The sequence below is a fragment of the Rhinolophus hipposideros genome (genome assembly GCF_964194185.1).
Source record: "Rhinolophus hipposideros genome assembly, chromosome: 10".
Classification (NCBI taxonomy): Eukaryota; Metazoa; Chordata; class Mammalia; order Chiroptera; family Rhinolophidae; genus Rhinolophus; species Rhinolophus hipposideros.
In genome coordinates, this window is record NC_138056.1 from 27,954,190 (window position 1) to 27,973,595 (window position 19,406).

The window sequence follows — 19,406 nt, forward strand, 5'->3', positions numbered from 1 at the left end:
CAATGGGAACTCCAGTGAACAGAAGTCCACATACAGAATTGGGAAGTAAAGCCTGTTTTCCATAAGAAAGACCTTTCCAGGATGGGCGGGGGAGGAGAGCAGGACCTTGTAGCAGCCACTAAATGCTAATGTTCTAATCATCCTCTCGCATAACTGAGGTTTTTACACACAAGGAAGCACGAATGACATTTAAATACAGCACTTTTGATTGGCATAAAGAAACTGGTAATTGAAAAGGCTGGGTGGTCTGAAACTTAAGCGCTATCCACCATGTTCTGCAGCAGCTATCTGCCTCATCCTTGCAGTCAACAGCGCCGCAGCCAGGGCCTGTGACGCGGTCGGTGGGCTCCCCTTCATGGGAACCCTGGGCAGAGTAAAATCATGGTGATGGTGCCAAAACAACGAAACCTGAAATGCGTCTGGGGACTTCCCAGGGCACTTGCGCTTCTCAGAGCGACCAGCATCTCCATAACAACTGGTTTACAGTCATCCTTGGTTTCTCTGCTCGGCTGAGCAGCAGCCGGCTGGGGGTAGGCAAAGGGCAGCTTCAGTGGAAAGATACCTTGGGTGAGCGCCTCCCTAGGCTGGGGAACATTGCCAATGGTCGACTTGTACCTTGTTGCCTGAGATTTCCCGAGTTCTACCCAGGTCTCTAGCAGAGAGCAGCTCGCCTCTCCCACCTCACCCGCGTTTACCTTTATTTTACACACGGGGGAGGGGGTGGGGTTAAAAGGGGGTGGGGAGGTGGTTTGTTTTCTCGTGCTTTTTTCTTCTCCATGAAGTTCATGCTTCCCCTTCTAAGTTACTTTCCGCCAACACGTGACCTCTCCACTTCCTACCCTGCGCAGCCAGTGGTGGTGAAGCGCGGGTGCTAACCGCGGGGTTTCCTGGGAGAGCCCCCTCCTGCTGCTCGCAGTCCCAGCCCTGGCTCCTCCCGCGTGCGGCTCCAGTTTCCCGCGGCGCTCACCCCGGCACCCTGGCGACTCGGGAGCCCCCGGATGCTGCGGAAGCGACTCCAGGGAAGAAGAACTGAGCGGACGCGGAGCCCCGAGCCGCTGCGGTGGCACCCCTCCCTGCCTTAGCCGGCGGCGCTACACCCCGCCGCGCGCCATGCCGACCTAGCTGCGCACCGGGGCTGTTAACTCACATTTGAAAAAGCCATAACCCATTAGAGCAAACGCAGTCATAACTTCATTCAACTCAGCTGCTGGAGAGCTCGGTTTACACAGGTTCCTGTGGGCAACTAGTGGCTCGCCCGGGTACCTCTCGCCTCGTCATCAGTCCCTAAGAGGGAAAGGGAAAGTCGCCGGCTGATGCGCGTTTCGACGCACGTAGGACAAGGACAAGTCACTCACCCACACACACACAGCCCGCCGCCTAGCCCCCCACCCCCACTCGATCATCACGACCTCATCAGCTGGAGACCCTTAGTCATGATGAGGAAGGGGGAGGGGCACGAACTTTTCTAAGAAGTTTCCTTTTTACCGAGGGAGTCACAGTGAGTTGGTCACGTAAACAGCACGGATAGTCGTCGACGTTGCCGCCACCCCCTTCACCCCCTCCCCCTGCGCTTTTCTGGTATTATTATTAAAGCGGTAGGCTGCTGGCGCTGATAAGCAACAAGTTCCCTAGCGGTCTTCCCGCCCTAGCCAGACGAGGCGAAGGTTTTCTTACCTGGCGACAGAGAAATCTCCCGAGCCGAACTCAGCTTTGCCAGAGCCCCAGGTGTGACCTGAGCAGTGGGCAAGGGAAGCGGTGTGCAGGCTGAATTATTTTTATGAGGGTACCCTGAAACTCCTCACTTCCCCGGGAACTTTCTGTGCCAGGACCCAGTGACGGGCGGTTGGGAGGCAGCTCCTGGAACCACCCGCTATATAGCAGGGCAGTTGGGCAGGCATCGCTAACCTCGCTCATTCATAGAATCACGTAAGAACTCAAAAGGAAACGTGCCTCTCGGAGTGAGGGCGTTTGCGTAAATCTATAGGTTTTTCAACATCGATGCCAGTTGCTTTGTCTTCTGTAGTCGCCAAGGTGGTGGAGAGTTTAAGCTTGCGGATATTGCAAAGGGTTATTAGATTCATAAGTCACACCAAGTGGTGGGCGATCCACTGAGCAAAGCCGAACTTCTCACATGATGACTTCAAACAAGACACATTACCTTCCAGCATCTGTTGGGGAGACGGGATTTTAAGACACTTGAGTCTCCAGGACAGCAAACGCACAATGGTGAGTAGCAATAAACCCTGCATTATAATTGAAAAATCTTGACATGTTGCTTAACAACGGGCATATCACAGCTCTTCCTAGCATTTCCCACGCCAAAGAACAGCAGCTACTCAGGCCAGGAGAATCGCGTTTTTACATAGTGCAACTTTAATTGGAATCATTTGAGATTTAACACAGCAATGTGAAACTGCGTGGAACAAACTTGGAGCTGGAGAGGGGTGTGTGTGTGTGTGTTATATTGGCTGTTCAAGGCTGATGCTTCTCTCCCAGCCTTCCTGCACTCCATTCTTTGCCTCTATGTGTGTGGTGTATGAGAATATTCTATGATTTATGTATGGGCATGTAATTGACATTTGCAAGGGGGCTAATTTCCATCTAAAACAATAATGTTGTTAGTGGTTGGGGTTGGGATGGAGTGGGGGTAAGGGTGGGGTAGAGATTGGGAGCTTGGGTGCAAATGGGGGTGGGGTTGGTGGGAGAGAAATAAATCAGAAGTGCATATCACCGGTGATGAAATGGGTGATCCTCTCATAGAAGAAAAGGGTCTCATCAACATGTGATCAACTAATAACAGGATGGCTTTGGCAAAGCTATCCGCACGTGACAAAACGTAAGGAAGTGGAAGAAACCGTCTAGAGCAATATCAAGTATCACTTTATTAGAGATTTTTTTAGCTTTTTCTCCTGCTGCGCCGGGTGTGTAATCCGGGAGATCGGAGTCCATTCAGCACCTTGGACAGCGCCAACGAATTTGTCCGAGGTGGTGGTACTCCAGGTAGAGTCTTGGTCCCGCAGTAAAGCCAGCCCCGTGTCGCCCTTAAGAAGCGTCTTTTCTGAGGTTCGACTCACACTGAGATCTGGGCAGAAGAGTCATATTTTGGAGCGGAGCGTTCGGAAGGCAAGCCCCAGTTTGGTCCCCTCATTGAGCTCGCTGAAGTTGGCTTCCTAGCGGTGTAGGCTGGAATAGACTCTTGGCAAGCTGCGGGTTGGTATACTGGGTTAACTTTGGGAAATGCAAGTGTTTATCTCCAGGATCTAGCCACCGGGGTGGTGTAAGCCGCAAAGAAGGTAAGCACCGGGGCGGGGACCCCAGAAACCCCAATTCTTGAGCTATTTTGATACTCGATCTTCCCGAGAGGACGCGTGGTGGAGGGGAGGAGGTGGAAGGAAAGCGTGAGTGAGGGTTGTTTCTTGGTATTTGCCCAGTTTGAATTGCCCTAGGTGAGAACCTTGGGGTAAAGAGAGAGAAGGCAAAAAAAAAAAAAAAAATGTTCAGTCTTCCTGCGGATATAATGAGTTTAGTTAACTTGGACCTGCAAATGCCTGATTCAAATATAAGATTTCTCTCTAGCTCCCCTTCACCTCCCTCTTTTCCGGTCTCTTTGCCCGTGTGTGTGTGTGTGTGTGTGTGTGTGTGTGTACAGTAGAATCATTACTAATTATGAAGCTTTTACACAACATTCGATTTCCTAAATTTTGACTTTGTACCATTTAGAATGAGGCGGTGGAGGTGGTGTGCGGTGAGGAAAGGGGAGGTGGAGGTTGGGGAGAGGATAGGAGGTAACGCTAAATCTCCAACACAAAATGAATTAAGGTAATTTCAGCTCTTCTAGTGAGGATTCATTCTCTCTGTATCCCTCCCTCTCTCTCTCCCCTCCCTCCCTCCTTCCCGCCCCCCTTCTTCCACCCCGCCCCCTCCTCCTTCCTCCATCCCTTCCTCATTCTTTCTCTTCCCCTCGGTCGCCCTCACGCCTCGCTGGATGTTTCTTTCGGGGTTTTTTTCCCCCCCTCCCTCCCGCCCGAGTTTCGGGCGCTGGCTTAGAAGGCTCCCGCTTTCTCAAGGGAAGGGGAGCCGCGGAGACCGCGCTCAGCTCCCCCGCCGGGCCGGATGCCTCATTGAGCCCAGGTCCGAGTCAGGCGGGGTAACGATGGGAAGGTGGGGGCTCTGCTTGGGAGGAGAAGGTCCTTTCCTGGCCAGGGAGCGGGCCGCGGGAGGGAGCCTGGGCGGCTGGAGGCGGTGGAGAAGAACACTCGGCGCGGCAGCTGGACAGAGCCACCAATCAGCTGGGCGCGCAGACGTCCCAGCCACCGCGAGTTTGCTCCGGGAGGCGCGGGTGGAGGGACCGCGGGCTAGCCTGGGGGCCGCCGCCGCCGCACGGGTGGGCCGGGGGCGGGGGAGATCGAAGCTGCTCTGAGCCTCCGAGTCTTCCGTTCCGCCTCCCCCGCCTCCGCCCCAAAGGGACCCGGAACGGCCAGAGCGCGCAGCAGCGTCGTCCTCCTGTCTCTGCTCTGGGAGCCTAGGGACTTGCGCGCCCCTGCACGGGGGCCACCGTCCTCTCCACACTCTTACAACCCTCAACCCACCCCCCTCCCGGACCCTTTGTTCCAGCCGCGGAGCCCAGCCCGAGGGCAGTTTTCGTCCCAGGGCTTGGGCGTTTTGGATTCCTCCTTCCGGGGATCAGCCCTCCTTAATTAAGGGGCAAAGGCTTGGGGTGGAGGTGGGGGAGCGTGAGGGAAAAGCTATTTTCGAAACTCAAGACTCGTCTGTTTTAGGGAGCGCAAGAAAGAATCCCAACTCTGCTCAGGTGGAAAAGATTCATAGGCAACGCAAGGATATTGTGGAGATTTAGAAGGAAAAAATAAAAAACAGGCACTAAGATCAGATGACGGTGATAGGTTGCCTGGCACACAAAGGGAGCGTAGGGCAGGGTTTACGGAGCAAGCCTGCAGCGAATGGGGCACAGATTGTTCCGAGATCCAGTCGTTTTCTCAGTCAGATCTACGCGAAAGGAGGGAAGGGGAGGGGCAGGGAGGGGAACGAGGCGGGAGGGGCCGGGCTTGGAGGCGGGGGGATTTCTGATCAGTCTGATGCAATTCCAAGCGTGCTGCAAAGGAACTCCAAGGAGTCCGCATCACCATCGCCACCCACCCTTCCCAGATGGTGCTGTTTTAAATACGGATCTGCAGGGCTGAACGCAGAACAGGGAGATTTATTGCAAAATCCCGAGAAGGGGGGCACGGGGAATGGAGGGCAGAATTTAAAGGTGCAACGCTTGCTTTTCCCCAATAAGCGGCAACCGGTCGGTTTTGTTTTGTTTTTTTCTTTTTCCTGTCTGCCTGTCTCTGGATTCTAATTCACCAAGGAAGAGGTGTAAATATTGTGACATTTTGAGGCGGCTTGATGGATGAGAAAAAAATCATCTGTCACTCTAAATTGCAGAGTTCCCTCTCTCCGTGAGATGTCTTGCTAGCGAATACTCGCTGCTGCCTAATATAGTTGCTAGGGCTTCCAATGAATGCATCGTTAAGGGAATATTATCCTTTTAGTCGACTTGCCAATTTATCTGACAGTCGAACCGAGAAAATTGTAGATTTCGCGTCTCTGGGAAACACGGAGGTAAAATGCTTAACAGTCTAATTCTTTTAACCTCGAGGTCTTGAACAACTTAAATCACAAAAGGTCACGTCATCCTCTCACGCGGGCACACACACATCCTCGATTTGAGAGATGAAATGGTTTCTTCTCAAGTGCCATGGGAATGAATGTCACTTTAAGAATGGTGCACCTGGTAGTCACTGTTTCTGTGTATTTACCTACAGCTCCTCAGCCTGAAGGCAAGACATTTCCATTGTCCCGTTTGAAATCAGACCGAAGGTTAGAAGGTGATAAAGAGGAGAGGGGAAGAAAGAGGGAGGGAGTAATTTTAACCTTAAAAATTTCACAGTAACCTAGCCTACTTTTGTACCCCCTGATCTTGCGTATTAGTATTTCTGTGTGTGAGATTTTAGTTTGGTCTAGCTCCCCCAATGGAATACATCAGTATTAATTCAGATGAAAATATATTCATCCTGCCTGTAGCTCTTTCAGTGTCATTGATAGTAAGACCTACAACACAGCAATTTTTAGAGGCTAGAAGAGAATGTCTGAAAGGGCTTTGCAAAGTGGGAAGCAGACACTCCGTAAGTGGGAGGTATCACTATGACATTCTCTTTGCATACAGCATTTTACTTTGATTGAACCAGAGTACTGGTTATTTTTAAATATCATCTAATTTGTATAGTCCAGGCAGTACACCGGGATTTTAAAAACAAGTTTTTGTTGGCTTCTGAATCATCATTGGTCAATTGCCTATCAATGTAAATTGGAAACATGACTTTTAAAAGATCTAGAATCAACATACATAAGTCTCTTCATTCATTTGCCAGACTCTTTTCCTCTCAAATTTCTAATCTAAATTCTTAATAAGAGAAGAAGCTAGTGAATTTAGTTTCTTTCCTTTTCCTGGCCTGTCCTCTAGGGGAAGCTTTATTAAGAAACAACATCCCAAATCAGGCAATCTGACAGGCAAGGGCCAGTCAGATAGATGATCAAAATAGATGATCAACCACAGAAATAAAAAGGAGAAAAAGTCAGCATTGAGCCATGACTTACAAAGGATTTTTATTTTTAATTCTGTGATTTGGGGACCAGGCTCCAACTTGCTTGAGTAACATTCACTCTATCAAATTGCTTACAATCTGTCAGTTAAAATGATGTCTAACTGAACATATTTTTTATAAAATATACTTCTACCAAATGCCAGCGAAGCTAATCTTTGCTTTTAATTAGGACAAACTAATCCAACCGTTTAAATGATTCTAACAAATATAAACTGATATCATCTGATTTTAAAATTCTGCTTAAACTAAATTTGTTCTGAAAAGCACTGACTTGCCAGAAAAATATCTATTTTTATAGATTTCCTTTCACTCTGTGGATAATTTAATGAGTTGCCTATTTTAATTTTACAACTGCTACCTCAAAAGTATCTCAAATTATCTTTCTTTGGCTGGTATCTTTCTCTGCTGATCTGCTATTGCTGTGTGTGTGTGTGTGTGTGTGTGTGTGCATGTTTGTCTGTTTTCTAGTGAATTTAACAGGCAGTGAGTCTCTTAAATTTACATGCCATAATCCATATAGTACAGAGAGTAGTACTTAATAAATAGAAATAAACATTAACATTAGTGAGAGCTTACCATTTATTGAATCCTGTAGAAATGGAGAGGGGTACGCCTTTAAAGGGAGAAAGATTAAGTTCTTAAACAATAAAAAGAAAAATTTCTCCCCCCTTTGGCTTAAGAGTGACTATAAAAAATATGAAATATTTCTTCTTTTACTTTGGAAGTTAAAGCTACTGCTTTAACAAATGTTTCTTAAGAAAGATATATATGTTCCATAAAGACTGATACTCCAAAACTCCACAGTGCGAAGATCAAAATGTTAAGTTCTGTCTCCCTACCTCCATATTTATTTGGCAATTTCTGGAGTGTTCATTCTGAGTTTAAAAACAATCAGATGGACTTTTTTTCTCTCTCTTTCGTAACATTCTAAAGTAGTCCTATAAAGAATTCTGCTATAATGCAGACTTCATTTGTATTTCCTAGTAATAATAGTTTATATGCATATAGTGTTTTGAAAACTGTTTACAGTTTTCCTTATTTGATCTCTTCAGCAATCATATAGGGCAGGAATCACCAGTCACCTTTTACAGATGAGGAAACAGGTTTGGAGCCTTCTAAGAACACATTGCCTGTAAGAGGTGAAGCCTGACTCAAAATCGATTTCTTCACATTTCAAGGGCTATGCTTGTTCCTCTCCAGACCATAATGTCTCAAACCCCACTCAGGCATCTAAGGGGGTTGTAGGCATTATTTCCTCCTGTTTTGATTGCTTAATTAAAAAAAAAAAAATCTACAACTAGTTTACAAAATTTTGCAGGCCTAATGAAAAGTTTTTACCAGCCTATGACCTTCTCTTTCTAAGCCATTCTTTCACTCCCTCACACTTAGAAACTCAAAGAAGGCAGCAATCTTCCCGGAGCTCACACATCATCTAAGGCACAGTCACTAATTCCGCCTCCCCTCCCCCCCAAAAAAACACAGAATAGGAGCCAAAACCAAGATGCACTTTACTTTTACTTGTGAGTCATAGAATCTGAGGGCTGGGAAGGTTTTCAGAGGTCACTTGGCCCAGCCCATATCTGATGCATGAATTCATGCTGGCTTGTTTTCTTCAAACCCTCTGGAATTTCATCCTGGTCTTGGATGCCTGGAATCTTGCTTATCTTAGTAGATATTCTGATACTTATGGGGATCATGAACTTGACTGGCCATTTCCCACTTGGCCCAAGATGTATACTTTCTATAGACTCTAACATTCATAATTTTATTCTATGAGCATTGATTGACAACCTGTTATGTGGCCAGAACTGTGCTGGAGTCTGGAGATTCGGCAACTAGCAAGACAGAGTGGTACCTATCTTGGTGGAGCTTATAGCTTAGAGAGACATGGCTGGTCTTTTAATTTGCTCTGTTCCCCAGAAGAGGACAGACTTCTGGATTCTTACCTTTTTCAAGAGAACACAGGGAGCCCAGTTAAAAGCCTGAGTTCAAGTTTTACTCCCAACTAGTTATCAAGAGCTGGAAAAAATCAATTAGTCCCTCTCAATCTCTATTTCCTCAAACGTAAAACAAGGAGGACGTTCTCAGGATAAACTCTAAATTCTACTTTAGTTCCAAGTTTGGATGATATGGTGGATAACCATTTTTTGGTCGAAAGTAGGGCCTAAGTCACCCTAACCTTTGGTTTACAATTTTGGGTGCTGTCAATTTCTAACTTGTTTGTTAACTACATTATAAAAAAAAATCAAAGCAGCTCTTTTGAATCCATAAAAGAATCTAGATATTGAACCTATCGTTTTGTGAGATGATGACTCCAAAAGTCTTAATTTGTCCAATGATCTCAAACTTCTTCAGATTACTTTTTAAAGGGACAGGATGATGAGAGACTACCACGTACTTATTTTCTTTGTGCAAGCAAAAGTTCTAATGTGTCAGGTAATTTAAAATCAAAGATATAATATCCTGAAATTGTTGGGGTCTTGTAAAATCAAAGATATTATATCGTGAAATCATCTGGGTCTCATGAATAATGTGTTATGTATGCTAGATAATAGATAATTAAATGGCCCAACCAGGAGAAACATGAAAGGGAGCTGGTAGCCCAAGGTTTGCAGAAGGTGTGTGGGCATTTTGACATCCAGGAAATGCTATAGATCTGTCCTTAGCTAACTCAGCCTGGTGGAGATAATTAAGAAAAAATGTGGGTGTAGAAAGGCTGCAAGCCATTCCCTAGGATTGGCTAGATTGCTACAGTAGTTCAAAAACAATTGGCACAGCCACCCACACTGGACATGATTGCCCTTTGATGAGGCAGCTATTGACTTTTATAAAGATGCCATATTTAAAATAACTTCTGATGCACTAGGGATGACAGACATCATTCTTGGGTTCTATTTTAGACATATGGCAAAATATATTTCAGAGTATTAATTTAAAAATTAAAAAAGCCTTTAAAGTCTAGATTCTAAAAAAGTCTAGCAACATGTGACCTCTGACTTTAACAGTTCGGTCTGAAGCTAGGAGAAACATATGGCCTATATGAGACATTTTGACCAGTTGTGAGCACTTTCTGGAGTACCAGAGAAGATAGAAAGTACTTAGCTAAATTTTAATCTCTGAGTAAACATTAAATGCACTCAAAAATCTGACACTGGGAAAGGGAAATCCAATCAATTGTCCTAAAAGACAGAAGAGAATGCTCTGACATCCTTATGCCCAGAGTGCATGTTACGATTATTATGACATCTAGAAATTCCTTCAGGACACGCTAAATCCCATACTCATCAGAACCAGAAGGAGTTGAAACTGATTTATCCTATCTCCTGCTTCAAGAAAAATATCAACTACCTACTGTCCTTAGGTCATAAGGTGACTGTGGGAAGAAATACCCAAATTGGGCGATTGTAGCAAGGCTCCAGAAATACCTTAAGTCTTTGGAATAGGACATTATAGGGTGAGTGAATAGAAAAGAGAGAGGGAACATGAAGAAAACTGAGCTGAGAAATAGAAAGGGAAACCAAAATAGGTTAATATTTATGCAGGGGTTTTGAATAAAAGAGTCCTTCCTATAGTATTCCTCAAAGGCAATTTGTCAGTTGAGAATGATCTCTACTGTCCATGCTCATTACTGTTCTGGTTACTTTGGTAGAAAACAACGGTTTCCTCTGCTTTGACCTTCCTCCTCCACTAAGGGCTTCTTTCTCCCCAACAACTTTCATGACTGGTTAAGAATGGCCTTGTTATTTTTTCTCCTTGGGGTATGTTGGGTTAACATGGGCTTTGTAAACAATTTTGTGCCATGGACTCCATTCTTTTGGCAGTCTGGTCAAGCCTATGTAAACCCATTTAGAAATATTATTTCTAAATGAATAAGGTAAAGAAGTATAAGGTTACAGAAGAAGCCAATTACATTGAAATACAGGTATAAAAAAACAGCATATTCTGTGATATAGTCATTTAGTGCTTTTTAATGCACTAAAGATGATCTAGCAGTAAGGTAAATTCTATAATTATGAAGTAGTGATAAGCATCAATGCATTTTGAGATATCTGTAGCAACTGACATGTGACTTGAAGGGAAGTTGTTTGATTTCTATGGGTGACAAAATCTGCAAATACTACTCTGTAGCATTTCCCAAACATATTTAACAACAGCGCACTTGGGTGGGGGCACTTACTAACATAGCATAGATTCAGAAATGTTAATTTAGTCTCTTGCTCCCTTTCAGTATTAGCCATGGAGATTTCCTTCTGGGCAAAAGAAATTTGGCATTTGAGAAAAATGCAAAATTCACTTTTGCCATTAAACAAGTTGTCAGGCGGAGAAAGAATCAACTGATGAGATGGCTAGAGTGTACTAGACATGTTTGTATTGCGTGACCTTGCTGTTACTCTCAAGTTTATCCTTAAAACCACCAGAACTGCCTCATATCCCAAGAAATCCTTCACTCCATTGAAAAAGAGAAAAAGTTCAGACTCTGGTCATTACCTCGGTGAGCATTGCCTTAGGTACCCGATGTGACTTCACTAATCTCAACAGACTATAAAGACTTCATTTTTGTCATTACTATACTATGTGAAACTATATACAAGTTTTAATGAGACGGGATAACATTTATTTTGCATTTGTCCAGCACTAAGTTTTTTGGGGTATTTTTGTTTTGCATTTGACATATATTACTTAACCCTCAAAGCAACTCGCTGAAATAGGTCATATTCTAATTGTATAAATAAGGAAACTGGAGCTCAGAGTTTAAGTAATTTACCCCAAATTATATAATGAATTTTAATTGGAAATGCTAAAATTCAAACTGAGAGTTTTCCGGTTCCAAAATCCATTATAAAATGTCTCCCTCTGTAATAGCAACTGCTCGGATTTGATTTGGGTCTCTCATTCTTAGGTTTGCGCATATGTTTTGTTAAGAGATCTTCACCACAACCCTCTGAGATGGCTGAGAATCTCAAAATTAGTGGCCATAAATGCTGTTTTAGAATTATATTGCATACTTGCTAACTAATGAAAGACTTCCAAACCACGAATTGTCACTTATCCTTTTTAAAGCCCTGTTTTCATAATCACAAAATGAAGACAGTGACAATACTTAAAACGTTTTGTGAGAATCAAATAAATTAATAATAAAATCTAACTTTATTGAATTCACTGTGGTAAGCATTCTACATTTTCATGGTTAATGGAACCCTCACAACAATCTTTCTAAGCAGAGATTATTATTATTCCTATTTTAAAGGTAAAGAAACTGAGGCATCAGTTAATTAATTAACTGTCCTAAGTTAGCAGAGCCAGTAAGTAGCAAAGCTTGATTCTGAACCAGGTCTGTCTAATTGCAAAGTCCTTTCTTTTAATCAGTAAACTAATCTGTAAAACAGCAGTTTTCGTTGTTATTATTATAATTGTTTTCATGTTTAAAATGCTAGCAGGAAAGAGAATTGTCCAGAAATAAGTATATAGTCACTGAAGAGAAAGATTAGTCTCTGGAACTCTTCACCTGCACATTCTTCCTTCCACTTACTTTATTTAGTTTATTAACCCAATGGATGATGTCTAACTCCTTTCTTAACTTATTTTGGGTGGTTCCAAGTTGGTTGACTTCTGAGAGTTATTGAGTAAGAAACATTATAAATTGTTTAGATTAACATTTAGTGTGTTTAGAAACCCTTTCATAAATTTGCCTTTTTGAATGGTTACTGGCTATATAGCGCTGCAGATGCTGGGAATGAGGAACCCCCTCTCCGAAAATACAGTGGATGAAAAACCTCCAAAGCTAATATGTTGTTTACAGACACAGAGAAGGAGAGGATGGACAAGCACCATCCTAAACATAATTACAAGGCTTACAGTCCCTGTTGGGGACTAAAATGTTTATTGGATTTCCTTGTGCAATTCAATGTTCTTCCACCGAAGACTCCACTCTAAACTTGGAACTTCTCTGGAAATAGCATCTCATTTGGGAGAATGCCAAGAATTGGTGTCTGGGTCCTTTGTATCTTTGCACCAACTCAGCTCAGAATACCAGCTCTAGAAACTAAGCTGGGAGATAGTATGGGTAAGGGAGTTACACATCTACTTGGGCATCTTCCTGATACATTTTCTCCATCTTCCTCCTGGAAAGCAACTTGTAGAAAGATGTAGTTTTAAACAAGGGATTGTATGCATAACGGTAAGTCTTAGATAGCACAAGTCAGTGGCCTTTGCAGAACTGCCAAAATCATGTAAGGAATCAAAGATGTGGGGAGGTCTACGTGGAGACCTCAACCCGCCTCTACTCTGATTTTGGCAGGAAGGATGGTCTGAACTCAGTGTATTTGCTATGACCTAGAAAACAGCCCAGCAGGAAAAAGTGATCTTAAAGGACATTTTGGTGCATGAAACTGTCTATCTAAGGCCTTGTCACTGCTACCTATGTAATACGTATAAGAGTATGAATCTTTACCTTGGCTTGAGACTCTAACTTTAGGGTAAATAATTACATAAGCTCCAAGTTAAGTTTACCAGATGATATGCAGTTCCTGAAAGGAGTCCAAGTTTAGATGGAAAAAGTACCTTAAAGAGGATCCAGCTCATAGGTTCCCCTAGTGTATGGAAATCACCTGCATCATTTGTTTTTCCTGAGCTAAGATCTGAGTATACTGTCACACTTGACAACCACAGCTTATAGCCCACTGCCTTCATTTTTATTGACTGATTGGGCAACATAGTAGTGAAAACCTCTCAACTTATTCAACAAACTTGTCTATGGAACTTATAGTCCCCATGTGAATAAGCTAGTGAAGTGACTTGCCCAAGTCACATGGCCAGAAAGTGATAGAGTTTAAACTAGGACTCAAATTCTCTTGACTACTGTTAACTACCATATAGGCCTTAAAACCATATCATATGACAATGATATTTCTTCTATTTTCCAATAATCAAAACATAAAAAAATAATGGGAGATTTTAGTCTGTGCAAGATTTTAATTATCTTGATTTTCAAAATAAAATGTTTTTATTTAACTTAGATTAATTAATAAAATATAAACATAATTAACAAAATGTTAATAGTATGCTAATAAACATTAATTTCAAAATGGTAGGATAAAACTAGTTATATTTTAAACTTCTTTAAAACTCTATAGTTACTTATGATTTTGATACGGTAACTAAGACAAGATGAAACTTCAAGTTTTCACTAATTCCTATATTATTCCCTGTGTTTCCAGTTACTTCATTTGGTTCTAGATTCTTACCTGAGGTTTAACAACCGCCTGATTTGGTTTTCAGTAAAAAAAATTCTTATATCTCCCTCCCCCTTCCCTTAGGAAAACAAAGCATAACAAAACATTGTATTTAATTCCCTTGAAATAACCAAGAAATAAGGGGGGATTCTAAAATTAATTGTATTTATTAAAGTCCCTAGTCTTAAAAATATTAGGAAATGTTTACTAATTTAAACTTTATATTTTTTAACCCACATCATTTTCCCAAAAATACTCTTTAAGTCTGTTTCTTTGTTCTTCATATGACATCCTTACATATAATTCTACTTTCATGATTAATTTCTATTATTAAATACTGTTCTAAAGTTGTGCTCTTAGAAATATCAATTAATTGAAGGGTAAATTAGATACTTTTTAAATTCTTCCTAGGAATGGAGGGCAAAACCATATAAATGAATAACAACATGAATTTCCAAAAACAATAACAAAACATAATATTAGAAAAAAATAGTCAAGAATATGTCAAACTCCTGCATATTTTTGGAGATAAATTAGCATCATGTAGGTTAGCGTGATTCTCTTTTATGGAATTGAGCTTATTTTTGCTCAATTTAATTAGCCTTTGTGTGCAGATAAAATGGAAAGCAATGGAAATTTGGCTTGCAAAGTAGTTCTAAGCATCCACAGTGCAGTTGTAATGCCTTAAGAATATGTTTATTCTGTGAGAATGAGAACTCAAGTTATCATTCAGTATAGACAGGGCAATGAGCAATGCAAGTTAACTTCAGTTATGTATCCTGGGAACACTTTTTAAAATTAAAAGGACCAGACATATGTGACTTTTTTTTTAAATAGACAAGTCAGAATATATGATAGTATTGCCTCATTCTCCCCAAGACCTCCAGGAAAATGTGCCTATGAAATAAAAGATACTCAGTACTAAATTGCATTTGGGGGAGGCATGGCATTTGGTAATAAAGAAAATTTGGGGTCTTAATTTTTATAATTCAGCAAGAAGGCTGTCTTGAGGAAAGCTGACTATGATCTGAATTGCATCCAGAAATATATTTAATGTGTATGATAGATTCAATATCTGATTTCAAAAATTTGTTATCTAGCCATATACATCCCTACCTCACACACATTGCCCCTCTCCCACGTCATGACTACTGTTTAAGCAGAGAAAAACAATGAATTTCCCTGACCACATATGTAGCCATGACTACAAAAACAAAAGTCAATTAAGGGGCCTTGCAATTTAAATGCATGTGCTCTCCCCCATTTATTTACCATTCTACCCCATCTCTCTGTTCTCAACTTTTATGAAACATTATATTTGTCCTATCCATCTGCATCAACATTACCCTGTCTTAGGTCCCACTAGACTTACCACTCTTTGGTGCCCAGCACTGGTAGACTAAGGCTTCAGAAGTGCCTACTTACAGCCAACACTCTTAGTAGTCTTCTTTAGGTCACAGAGTCCCTCGACAATTTCTCAAAATGATATTATGAAGGGGGAGTAAATGTTCTCCTCTCCTACTCAGTTTCCTTTCAGAGTACTGATTTAATTCCACGTCTGGCCTAATTTCTTCTTGGAACTACCCGATGGATTTTTCAGTTAACACTGAATGCCCTAAACAGACAACCATGAATAGTAGGAATGGTATTTCTGCTGATCCTATGCTTCTCGGCTAGACTATAGAGAAGTAGAAGGCTCGAAATATTTGGTCACATTGGATTGTGAGGTCATAAAGGAGATATACCTGACAGGTGAAATAATCAGGTAAACTTAATTATAGGTGTCCTCATTCTCTTATATGGATTTCAACTTAGTTTTACTGTATTCTAATTAGGTTTTGTGTGCAGACAAAATGAAAAGAAATGGTTCAATTTAGGAAAAAAAAGTTAAAACTTTAAAAGTAGTGTGGTGTTTCATAGACCTTACCTTGTGAGAGAAATTACATCAAAATAAACACTCAAGTCTAAGAAAGCACTATCCCAATTTCACTGTGATAGGCCCATCACTTTGGATATTAAGTGAAATACAGATAAATCACTTGTTCTTACGCAATTTTATCGAGAGGAAAATAAATAAAATTAAATGTCCTAATCAAAATCTGTTTCTTTTGAAAAATATTTCCACTGAAAACTAAGAGTAGAAAATATAACTGACACGAAGGCTCATCTTTTTATGAAAAAAAAAAAACCCACAACCACTTCTGTCTCCAGGTTACAAGGGAAGAATTTGTCAATCTGATTGAATCTTCCCTTTAGTTTTTCCCAACAGCTGTATTCAGATAATTCATGACTCCCATGTTTCCTAAGCCCTGGATAATTTCACACACATGTCTAGTTTTGGGCTCCATATTTTCAGAAGAATATGGAGATCTTGGAGGAGGTCCAGGGTAGACCAAGGGAAATGATTAATGGATTGGAAGTTGGAGTTTATGAAGAAAGGTTGTGAGATCTGATATCTCACTATGAGAAACGTCTGAGTGGTGACTTAATAACACAAGAGGTTAGTAAGCAGCTGTTCTCCATCTTCACTAAGGTTGGATGAAATGAAATAAGATATAAATTATAACAAGAACAAAAAATGTGTTATAAATTGGGAACTTCCAAGCACTAGAATTGGTGGATTTGTATAAAGGTCTTAGAAAAAGGATGAGTAGTCTACTTCCCTGGTCTGCAGTGATAGGCCTATGAGGAGGGAGGAAGATGAGATAGTCTTTTAAGATCTCTTCTGGATCTACCATTTTATAAGTCTACCTAATCAAATTGAGAAAAGTTATTTGCCTAAATTTTGTCTCATTTCCTCTCTACCACTCCCTCTACCCCCAAACCCTTCTTCTTTGTCAACTTCTATAAAACACTGCCAACCAAGGGTAGCTAGAGCTCTGATCAACCATGGTGGGTCCTCCCAGCTCTCCTGCTCCTCTGGCTTTGGGAACCAGTTTTCTGTGCATCATTCCTATCCCCAGGCCACGAGAGACATGCTGATGGTCATCTTTATACACATCAAACCTGTGGAAGGCAAAACCAAACCAAACCAAACCAAACAAAATAAAATGCTTACCTTTAACTGATTCATAAGGGACCCAAATGGATTAAAAGGCAAATCTTATGTTCTAGAATTTGAGCACCTAAAGCGCTGAAAGGTATTTTATTCATCTGCCTGTATCATACTCCATAGAGCAGTGTCCGGTAGTAGGTGCTCAGCAAGTTTTCATCGTTTGAATGAATGTAACTACGAAGTTAGTAAAGTGAAGAAGGTAAGCTGCCGTTGAGAAAGTGAAGAGTTTCCGATGTTCCCAAGTGACCTGTATGCTAAGGAAATCTAAAGCCTGATCTTTGCTGCCACACATATGCTATGGGAGACGTTATTCCCATCATGCCTGTGCTATCTAGAGGACTTAGACAAGGGAGGCGGTGGCACATCTTGCCCAGGTTTTTTTTGTCAAGAAGACCATTAAAGACAGGCACTATGTAGATTCAGAATCACATAAAAATAGGCTTCATTCTTAGTGTGATTCTTTAATCTGACTTCGGGAAGTTCAGTGATTATCTTTTCCTAAATTATCTTTTTGTGTACATTTCTAAAGTTCCCCGTGAATAATACAAAATTTAGCAGAAGAAACTCTCTCACCGCAATCATCACACAGCCTACCTAGCTGCGTCTCAAAAATATGGTAATCTGCTCTTTATAATCTGATTCAATGTCCTGAAACCCTTTGGTTTAAACTTGCTGAGTTTTCTCATGGCTTTTCTCCCAGGAAAACCAACAAATGCCACAGTCAGCTACCATTGTCAGCTCTAACTTTTGTCCTGAATCTGCAATCACATCCCTTTGACCATGCTTATAGAAACGTTACAACGAGTAAACCAGTTTATTCTTTACTATTAGTTGTTAAATGTTCTCAGGGAAAATCTGGTAATGGGGAGGGTTACAAGTTGATGACTTTCATGTGTTTGGGGGTTAGTCCCAGTTGTTTCATAATGAGTTTTGGGCTGTTTGTCTTGATCCAACTAAATATTATTCCCAGATGGGATCAGTTTTTGACCTGCTTGTTCTACTCTCCTAATCTTGGCCCTTCCAACATTTTCTTACTGTGGTTCCTTTCTTTTATTTGCCACTAATGGCCATACCTGGTTACATAATCCTGTAACAGGTGTTGACCAATTTAGACACATTTGCGTTTGGCATAGAACTATCCTTATGGCTCATAAAAAGCTTACAGGGAAGGAGTACATCTCATACCGTGTTTCCCTGAAAATAAATCCGGTTCTTATATTAATTTTTGCTCCAAAAGACGTATTAGGGTGTATGTTCTTATTTTTTCATATACAACAACACACATTTATTCAAATACAGTCATGTCATCTTCTGTAACATCGTCATAACGTACTAAATACGTCCATCTGGCTGATGATCCTAACTGGGGCTTATTTTCAGGGTAGGTCTTATTTTCGGGGAAACACGGTATTATGGTACCATCTAATGAATAGGGACATTATTTTTCCCTTGAGATTTTTCTCAGGACAGGTCTTACTCAATAATTTGGAGGATTGTGGGTGACATAGTGCAACGCTGGACATAGTGCAATGCTGGAATGCTCGGACATCATCCAGCATGAATTTTAAAACACCTTTGCCACTCTGCTCAGCAGGAGATGTTTCTGTTTACTTATTATTTTCCCTACACTAATTACTTCAATTTTCAGTAATTTCCAGGTAAATTTACTTGATTCTAGACACTTTTTTTAAAGGAAGAATGAAGGCAGAAGTAACTAGGAAACGTAAATAAACTGATTAAACATAAAACAGTTTATATTGACACTATAAAATAGCTGATAGTGATATTAGAACTGACTGAGCCAATTAAAATTATTAATAGAAAATAAGATGTCATTGTCAAATCTGAGCCTACTGCCCCTAATCCCACGTGGGTAATGAGGGTAAGTTTATATTTCCTGACAAGAAGAGATGGGAATTTACATTTCTTCCTGACCTTTGTCCTTCTAGAACATTGGATTAGCATAGTATTAGACCATGACCAAAAATAAATAAAGGTTTTGACTAATTCAAAATTAATTGTTTAAGCCCCACAATAGTGAAATAAATAGCACTTTCCTTTCACAATAGGAAAATAATTTTGTAAAAATTTTGATCTCAGATCTCTAACGCTAACTCTATATGCTACCTGAATTAAATTTAAAATATTATTTAGAATTCTATGCAAGGCACTGGCACAACTTTATTTCATCTTGGCTTCATTATTTTTGAATGTAAGATGTATTTTTACGGCAAGTAGGAAAGGGTTTTAAGTCTGGTCTTTTATTGTTTTGGTAACACTATAATAATCACAAATCAGAAAGTTTGGAAGTTGCTCAGAGATGTCAAGAGATCTGATTCATCAGAGGGTTCATCTAAATCGGCATATGATTTTTTTTATTTCTAAATATTCCTGCTATTTCTTAATCTTCTGTCTTCTCCTCAGTAAAACTGCAGCACACACTGGAAAGGAAGG

At 41.2% G+C, this 19,406-nt stretch overlaps 1 protein-coding gene across 5 annotated transcripts in view; it reads left to right on the top strand.

Moving 5' to 3' along the window:
* The first annotated feature begins 1,657 nt into the window (after nt 1-1,657).
* The window catches only part of BDNF (brain derived neurotrophic factor), a 54,821-nt gene continuing 37,072 nt past the window's right edge, over nt 1,658-19,406 (top strand). Inside the window, exon 1 of one of the 5 annotated variants that reach the window (XM_081062277.1) lies at nt 1,658-2,226. In XM_081062277.1, coding sequence (XP_080918403.1) covers nt 2,224-2,226 — 3 coding nt within the window. In that variant the 5' untranslated portion in view covers nt 1,658-2,223. Of the gene's footprint in view, nt 2,227-2,804; nt 3,294-4,055; nt 4,132-19,406 lie in introns of those variants that run through there. The other 4 variants (XM_081062278.1, XM_081062279.1, XM_081062276.1 and 1 more) reach the window with 4 other exon arrangements.